The sequence below is a fragment of the Neospora caninum genome, chromosome XII (genome assembly GCF_000208865.1).
Source record: "Neospora caninum Liverpool complete genome, chromosome XII".
Taxonomy (NCBI): Eukaryota; Apicomplexa; class Conoidasida; order Eucoccidiorida; family Sarcocystidae; genus Neospora; species Neospora caninum.
Genome location: NC_018398.1, coordinates 1,066,292 through 1,075,175, shown reverse-complemented (window position 1 = coordinate 1,075,175; position 8,884 = coordinate 1,066,292). Strand labels below are relative to the sequence as shown.

At 50.9% G+C, this 8,884-nt stretch overlaps 2 protein-coding genes across 2 annotated transcripts; one reads left to right on the top strand and one right to left on the bottom strand.

Moving 5' to 3' along the window:
- On the bottom strand, positions 1–1,320 carry NCLIV_061650 (conserved hypothetical protein; the record flags this gene model as incomplete). Its single annotated transcript, XM_003885717.1, has 2 exons — positions 1–705; positions 1,279–1,320. 2 exons carry the CDS (start codon positions 1,318–1,320, stop codon positions 1–3), a joined length of 747 nt encoding a protein of 248 aa, XP_003885766.1.
- A 4,520-nt stretch (positions 1,321–5,840) lies between these two features.
- On the top strand, positions 5,841–6,748 carry NCLIV_061640 (hypothetical protein; the record flags this gene model as incomplete). The annotated part of the gene is made up of 2 exons (XM_003885716.1): positions 5,841–6,048; positions 6,402–6,748. The coding sequence occupies 2 exons, from the start codon at positions 5,841–5,843 to the stop codon at positions 6,746–6,748; spliced, it is 555 nt and encodes a 184-aa protein (XP_003885765.1).
- Positions 6,749–8,884: the final 2,136 nt, after the last annotated feature.

Here is an 8,884-nt window from a genome sequence, read left to right as displayed (position 1 = left end):
TCAAGTCTGTTTCGCCCCGCGTCCTTCCTCGAGCATGAGTGGCGAAAACGGCGGAACGCCCACGCCAGTTGTTTGCGACTCGTCTTGTCGGGATTCTGTCTGTGACCTCCCTGTTTTGCCTTCTCCGCCGCTCCCTACTTGCGCAGCCCCAGCCACGGCTTGTGCAACCGATGATCTCGGAGAAACCGTTACCGCACCGGACGGGGAAGTTGTCAGAGAGTGTGATCTTGCAGAGTGCAGAGGGTCACGGCAGGTCTCGCCGGTTCGCGTGACTTCACTTCGAACAAAGTGTTGCGAAGGGTAGGCGTTGAGCGAATACTCTGGAAACTGTCCAGAGAGACGCTGTGCTCCCGACGTGGACCCCCGGGAAGGGGAGCTCTGCAGAATGTTCGCTTCAACGCCGTAGGATGCTTGGTACATGCTGGCCTTGTCGGCCACTTCCACGCAGCAGGCGGGAGGTGGAGAAGAAGACTTGACGGGCGCAGACAGGGCATTCAACACCATCATGATGCCGTAGATGATCGACCAAACAACGCCTACCAGCAGCAGCGTCAAGAGAAGCTGCAAGATGCCGGTGTTGATCAACTGGTTATCGCGCATGCAACAACCCGCGACAATCGAGCCCACGCCGCATGGCAGCAAAATATTCAGCAAACCGCCGCAGAGCAAAATTCGCCGTTCTGCGCGCGTCTTTGGATACGGGACCTGAAGGAACAGGTTCCGAACAGGGAACCAAGAGAAGGCCAGAACGCATGCAGCGAGTGAGGCGAAAAAAACACACTGCCACTGGAAAGGTCAGCGACACAGGACAAAGCAAAAGAGAGACAGATCGCAGACTCGGTTGTTGCCCGGTAGAGGCAAAGCGGTACGAGGAGAAACGAGACAGCAACCAAGAGACAGAGTCGACCACACCACTACACATGGATAAAAAGTACACAAATGTAATCGTGCGCACTTCATTGGAAAGGCGGGGGCAGGTGTGTGCGGCAAGTACAGAGTACGCCGGTACAGTTATCTGTGTACTGTTGAACAAACACACTCTTCCGTTTGATATTTTTTGTCTGAGGCCAAGAGAGACATCAAGCAGAGAACGCCTAGTTGAGAAAGAGCACCTGCAGATCCAATTACGAATCTATTACAAATTGACAGCGGTGTGAATGGATTTTGTTGTAGGTAAACACGTAACATGAGTTTTCACCTATATATACTGAGGACTTTATGTGTGGAGTGTTGCCATTGTCGCGGATATCATCTGCGGTCCGGGAGGCCACCGCTTACCGAGCAGCAGCAGACGGCCCCGGCAACGACATTCGCTGCCATGCGGGAAAGGAAGAAAAGAACGTGACAGAGTAGGAAGGCAGAAGAGAAACACAAAGTAATGTTTCTAGAACAGGGAGAAAATGTAAGAATGTGAAACAGGTAGCGAGCACGGAAAGAAGGCAGAGGAAAGAGGTGAAGACAAAAAGACAGACAGAGGGAGCGTTGCAGAACGGGACGAACCACTACACAAAGCAAGGTACAAACGAGAGGGGCCCGCAGCGAGATGTGCGGAAAAAGGAAGATGCGAAACGAAAGACACTCGATAACGGCAGAAAAGCAGAGGAAAAGAGCGCTGGAGGAAATTCAGGTAGACACAGGAGGGAAAGAAGAACGAATCACCAGATAGATCGGCGGCAGCTGCAACATGTTCGCGAAAGAAGGAAGAACGGGACGGAAGAGGGGAAGGAGAACGCAAAGGATCACCCATTCACACGAGTGTGTTTCCTCTGCCAGTTCCGAAAGGAGATGCAGAGGTGTCCTGTTTGCTTATTCAGCGCTGAGCTGTGGACCCCCCAAAATTTGATGTCTTTGGAAATCTCTCCCCTCTGCACAAAATGGGCGACTGAACCAATTTTTAAGACCAGAGGCAATATCTTCAGAACACAAGAGAATTATGAACCGAAAAGGATAGCGAGGTGGCTTCCCTTCCCAAAAATTATGGCACGGTCCAAACAGAAATGCGATGCGTCAGCTTCCCAGGGGCAACGAAGGCGCCGGCACAATAAGTTCGGAAAAGAGCCTTGCCGATTATGTTAAACAATGGATTCGAAAGACAGAAGTGTGAATGGTAAGAACGGATCAGAGAAAAGAAACGCCTCGTTCACTTCCACAAGAACTAAGAAAACCCCTACAGCGGGTTAGTTCTCCCGGTTTCTCTCCGGACTAGCCGTCGCCATCCGCAGCGGTTTGAAAGACCTGAACTTGTGCCAAATCGAGTCAGCTTTTTATAAACAAGCAGACCCAGTACCAGGCTCCCTCTTCACCCGTCCCCTCCATAATCGCTTCTTCAGACGGCATGGAATCGAGAGAACATCGGAGTGACCTCATCGCCAGTGAGTCTGCAACCCATACAAGTATGAGAAGGGGAGCGTAAACAGCGGCAAAACAACTCCATCCTCGCGAATAGCAGCAGGCAGCGTTAATGCCGACCTTAATTCAGAATTCTGTAGGGCAAAGAAATGGGATCAACAAGGGAAAAATGCATGTGCAACGGTTAGCGTTTTCGGCTGGCATGCCCAGCGCACTACGACTCTCTGGGAAAATGTCACCAGGAAACGGAACAGGGAACAAGGCAGACGGAACATGGACAGAACGAGACGACTCAGTTCTACTTTTTTATGTCTCAATGAAGCCAATGAATCCTCCAGAAAGGAGTAGGTTTCTGTTGCAAAAGAGACGAATCCTCAATAACTCGCGTGCTAACTGGTCAACGACCCGGACGATGAGGCCATGTCCAGTTGAGCGTGAACCTCCCCTCCGCGCTGCTAGACGCTAACAGTGCACACGAATACCACACAGTTGCTGCAAACACCACGGAAAGTGACGCATGCTCTCGAATAAAACATTCAGCAGGCGATCGCCGTGGAAAGGAGTCAGCAACATGGAAAAGAACGCAACTAGAGACGGAACGTGGGTTTTTTCTTGGCAAGAGAACTACCAAGCCGATTTGCTTTCTTTCCAGCGCACTGCGTCTCGCGACAGGGCGGCTTGTGTATAATTTTCTGCGTGGTCCACCAAGTGACGAGTTTTGAGGTTCCCTGGCAGAAAGCGTTAGCTCGTTCCTGCAAGTTCCGCCGAATAATCCTTTCTCCTGTCATATGCCATGAGGATATTTTTTATGAATATTTCTTTAAGGCTGACGGCTTCCTGTCGTCCCTCTGGTCCCCGCCTGTGCCATTTGCGCTTGTTCTGCAACATTACACATCATCGCCTTCGTTCTCCAGACGCGACAATCACGCTTTCACTTGTTCTTTCCCGAAAAATGAGGCAGACAGGTAGAAGCTGAAACGCGTTTTATTCGGTATGCTGCCCAGTTTGTAGCACGGCAATCTGTATTGACAGACGAATCAGGTGAGCGAACAAATAAAGCCCTTCTTTCCTGGCCTAGATCTAAGGATGCACATCAGCGAGGGCTGCTTCTTCATTAACAACACTTCAAAAAAACTTGCTTGACTAGTGATATACTGCAGTGTAGCTAAGAACAAAGGCTGTACAAGCCTGTGAAGCGGGTCCACGCGAGGAGCAGGGGGGACGGTGAGCGCGGTGGCAAACCGCTTAAGAATTTCGACTCCTATACATTTACTGATACAAAGACTAACATTCCCAAACATCTAGCGCGATTCGACGGGTGCATAATTACACACTGGTGAATCTGCGCGGCAGCAACCATATCAACTGGAAAATATCTATACAAGCCCGAATATCCCCACCACGACGACCTCATCTACTTCACATTCATGCCCCGTTCCCTTTCATTATGGGTTCGTATCAGAGTGCCTCTTCACAATGTGTCGCCAGTGCTTCAAGGCCTCGAACAGGACACCTGCAGACTTGCTGCCAGAAGTCTCTCGGTCAGCCGGTGAACATGCAACCCGTCAGCATTTCACAAAAGGAAAAATGTTGCTGAAACACCAGAATACGGTCAGCCTGGGGGGCGAAGGACTATTCTAGTGGCGGAACGGTACAAAAATCTCTCGAGTTGAAGATGCACTTGATTCTTTCATTCTATCACGCACTCTGGCTGGAGCTTGAAACTACTAGTTAGACTGCATGAGAAAATTCGCATCCACCTGACACAGAGACAAATCAAACCCCTTCGAGACAAATAAAAGCAGGCAGCTTCCTCAGTGAAGTATGATGCCGGACTTGCACGAGGGGCCTCCGGACTATACAGTGGCTCCCTGTCAAATAGGTTCCATATTCACGCAAGAGCGTTCTGTAAATTGAGTTTGACTGAGGCGGTCAGATCCATGGGCACGCAGCGAGGTTGGTTCTCAGGAGACGGCGAACGACCTGTTGTTCATTTGAAGTCATCAGTTATTCAGTTGGGGGAGGGGGGGTGTCTGCACAGATGCCTGCTCCGGAAAAGTTTCCTCAAGCTTCGGAACGGTACATTGACTCCGGAGGGCGTTCCCTGACTCAGACGATGCCTCCCAGTCTCGCGGACCCCCCATTTGATCCAGCAAGGCCAACGTGCAGAGGAGGGGAACGGAGGAAATGAATGGAAACTCTACTCTCTCGGCAACCGCTTACCGGCTATTGGACCACCTTCAGAGGGCGCCCACAATATCGACTGCTCTATGCAAACCAGTTCCTAGACGCATGGCCGACAGCACATCCATATCAGTCAGAGATCAGGGAGTACCGACTCTGATGATCGTCAGGGAACCGGTCACAGATGGAGTCTTCACTTCTCTATCCGGCGCAGGTTGCCGCGCATAGCTGCTGTAAGGAAAACAGAGACTACGCACTAACAAATTTGTGCCGCGTTTTAGTATTGCTGCCTTAACTTCTCTGGCCCGCAAAAAGATCAGTCGCGTATGACGTGTAGTCTCTGCTTGCAGCTGAGCAAGTACCGAGCTAAATATTCTGGTTGTATGTGCCCGGAAATCTGACACCCTGTGAGCGATCGACAATCACCGGCGGCAGGCACGGTCCCAACGTCCGCAGAGTAGGACAGAATTTGTTTCTGGCAATTGTTGCCTGTCGCAGTCATGCAAACAATGCCAACTGCGTCTGCAAGGCAAACAAGCTGTTTCCGCTCGGGAGCGGTCTTGAACACCGACCAGCAGGGGGAACGTGGCTTGCTAACCGCGCTGAGTGGCTTGAAATCAACATTTTCGGACACGTCTGGTCACTGCATATGCATGCACGATGTTAACTGTTTTTGCAAAACGCTGATTGGGGTAAACATTTCGCCAGTGCAACCTTCACCTTTTCCAGGTAGCTTTTGTCTACGGGTTCATTGGCAGTTTCCGCATCCAATAATTCAAGCGACGCTCACGCATCTCTCTATCCTTGGTCGCGCAGCGAACTGTCAGCTCGTGACGTCCGCGTCTCCCGTCGCGTTGCTCGGTAAAGTTGCTGTCGGTCCGTTAATTCACTCTTCTGCTTTGGTGGTCTGTTCAAGACATTTCAGAGCACATTGTTGGTTGTTGATCATACCATTTAGTGTCGATCTTGGCTTAGCTGCCTGTTGCATTTCGTAGACTGTGATTACCCTTGTCAAACAGCGCGGTTGTAGAACTAGATTGATGTTCTGATGTTGTAGTGAGCGTGTTAGCATCCCAACATGATTTGTATGACTGGCACAGAAACTCAGTGAACCGTGGTACTTGATTCGCTGTCTTGTTTTGTCATCTAGCGGGGGGACGACAACCAGTCGACGGCCCACGACACCGAAGGTGTGGGTGAACAAGTAGAGGTGGATCTGGTCGTCAACAACATGAGATGCCAAGGAGGCCTGTGTGTGGCGGTTTCCGTCTTCATGTTTTCGTCATGTTAGATTGTTGATAGCCAAAATGATGTTCAAGTATCTCTGGTCGAAGCCTGCAGGCGGCGGGCCTGCACCGCTGATCAGCAATCCTGTCCCGCACTGGATGTTAGCGCTCGTAGCTACACATCTTTTCTTGTTTTGTGCTTCAGCCTTCACATTTGCGTTTCCCAGCATTACTGACATGTCTTGTCAAACGCTCTTGGTCAGCTCCGCGTACTGCGGAGTATGTGGAGGTAGGTCGAACAGCAGACTTGCTGAGGTGGCAGGCAGTCCTGGCAGTCCTGTGTTTCGCGGTCTTCGGGGTGATGGGCAAAGATATGGCCGCAGCCATTAGGCTTACGTTGCCATGTATTATTGCGCTGAGGTTCCAGATCCTTGGCTATAGTCGTTCTGGAACTTGTCCTTTCCTGTTTCCTACGAGTGTGTCCGTTCCCACGTGCATTAATCTGGGTACATGCAGAGTAGCAGTACCCGAAGGCAGCTACGTGGGCCACGCCACCCAGTTACAGTGCAGACATTCACATAAATGCTCTTCCATCCTGTGCGCGCTTTTTCTTCTGCTGTTTCCTGTGGTGATTGCGCACAGCTGTAGCTTTCACCATGTTGTTCTACTTCTCGGTCCTCTCTTGTCAGACATGGGGAACCGAGCAATACTGGACTATTGCAGCAGTGGTCACACTCAGCATGGCGTTCGTTGACATTGTCACTGCCGGTTGGGGAATTTACGTGCTTGTCCAGGCGACCAGAAACCTTGTCATAGCAGATCGTGAAACGCAGGTGGGATGCCAACACTGGAAAGCAGTCGCGTTCTACTATGGTACGGCTTGCGTCATCAGTCTGCACGTTGTCATCGCCCTATTGTGTGGGGCTCTTTCATTCCTTTTAGCCGGCCGAATTTCCTCGCAGCTTGAGGAGATTCGCCGGCTGGTTTAAATCTGTTGTACACGTTTTCCAGGACTGGTTGCGTTAGGTGGGTCGTTCCGGTCTCACGGTATCATTAACAGGTGTCATGAAGTACCGCTTGGAATGCCTGTGTAGCACCAATGGCGTGACCGGTTCACTTCCCACGCAGGCTCACGGTAATCGCCGTGTTAGACAGGCGCTTCTGAGTTCGCGCATGCTCCCTTGCTGCACACTGTAGGTCAATTACTTCGTTTTCCATGAACCGTGCCTTCACTTTCTCCTTCTTCAGGCCGGTTCAACGTCATCACAAATACGAACAGACCCCACTGTGCTATGGTTTTTTCGGAAGACCAGCAGTCGACTGGCGACATGCTACGCGTGATCAAATGTGGTGACCTGTGGGGTCCATGGGTGGTGGATTTTTGTGTTGTGGCAGGGAATATACCTGAAATCCTGGTTGTTCCTGTGCAAAACAGTTGCGAACGAAAACCGAAACCTTCCCACGATCTGATGGTGGTTCTGTGTTGCTTCTGTCTCACATCGGGCTTGTATTGCTTCTTTTACGTATCAGAGTGTAGTTCGCGAGACTCCAGTTATGAGATACAGATAACCAAGTTCTTTATGATTGCTGTACCCTACCACCCCACTGGACTGCTGGGTGGTAGCCTGTTAACACCGCTCGACTGGCTCTGAAACCCACACACAATCGCAGATTTGCTTAAACTGCCAGGCGATTTCCCTGACGCGCGTACGGTGTACCCGGTCAGACAAAATATCACCGGACCATATTCGTTGTTCTCTATAGATAGTCATCTCCATGTTACATGACCCGCTATTTTTTAGCACTTGGAGCTACGGTGTCTCATAGTGTGCGTAGTTGAGTTTTTATAGCTGGGATTAGCGGATCGAACTGGCACGTTGAAACTCAATTTTATCTGTATCACATATTTGCATCGTTAACGGCACTTCGCCCCCTGTTTTCTTCTTTATCCCAATTGGCATGGACAACGGCACCACACACCATCGCACACCGGAACAGGGCTGCTGCTCTGCAGTTGTCGCGTTCCTGTTGTAGCGGTAACATTACCGCTCATGCAAAGTCGGGCGTCAGACCTGACACGTCTTGTTCAAGAGTCCCGTGACCGTGGGTGTGCAATGAAGAGGAGATATGAGAAGAACGTGGAAAGTTGACTGTCGGAAGACATCTCTCATGACAAATGACCTCCGTATATTGATGTTGCGGTCATGCTCCCCTCGGCTTCCTCTGTGGCCTGATCATGTGAAATGGGCCACCAATTTCAGTATATTTGTTACATCCAGGAAGAGAGCGCATCCCGCTCTGACTGCATCTCCCGATCAGGGAGACTACTCGAGAAACCGCGTGGAATTTCCAGCAAAAACCCTTGTGTTACCGAGTGCCGGCTTCTTGGTGTGGCTGAATGCCATCAGTGTGGCTGGGACTATTGTGCCCTGTTCAGTTGTGGTGTGGATCCCGGTGTTCATCGACTCTCTATTGTCCCCATAGAGGTGTAGGTGTTCGAGCAGGTGTCTACTAATCATGCGAAGCCTTCCTGCACTAAGAGTCGACCTGTTCCGGCATGTGCAAGCCCACTGATTTGGTCCACCTAGATCTGTACTCAAAAAGGACACTTTCGCACAGGTTGTAAGGCGTCTTCACTGGTACAAATTGGAAACATTTGGGTGCGCTAGCCGGACGAAAGCTAACGATAACTAATACGAGGAGATGCCTCACCTGCCACCGTGTTGTAAAACGTGCGAGCAGCGACAGCCATGCAGAGCATGGACCCCATCAGGTAGCTGCCATATCTAGCCGAATTACGCGTTCCTCAGCCCATTGCCTCGCCGTCGGTTTTTTAAAGGAGTCCCTCTCTCTGTATCGCTTGTCGCATTCTCGTGAGACATCACGAGTCGTTGCAGGCGGCGACGATCAGTGGAGGGTAACTTTCGTCAACACGTTCATAGGTTCACAATCACGTGGCCGAGACGGGCATCCTGTATCAGGCCACTAGATGATTTTCCATAACAAAAGAAAGCCGACACGGCACTATCACCTCGTGGTTTTCTTTTGCGCCTTTCTTCCGCGGGCCTATGCCTGATGTCTGCGAAGCGGAACAATTTTATCGTGCCGGACAACAGGCGTAGAGA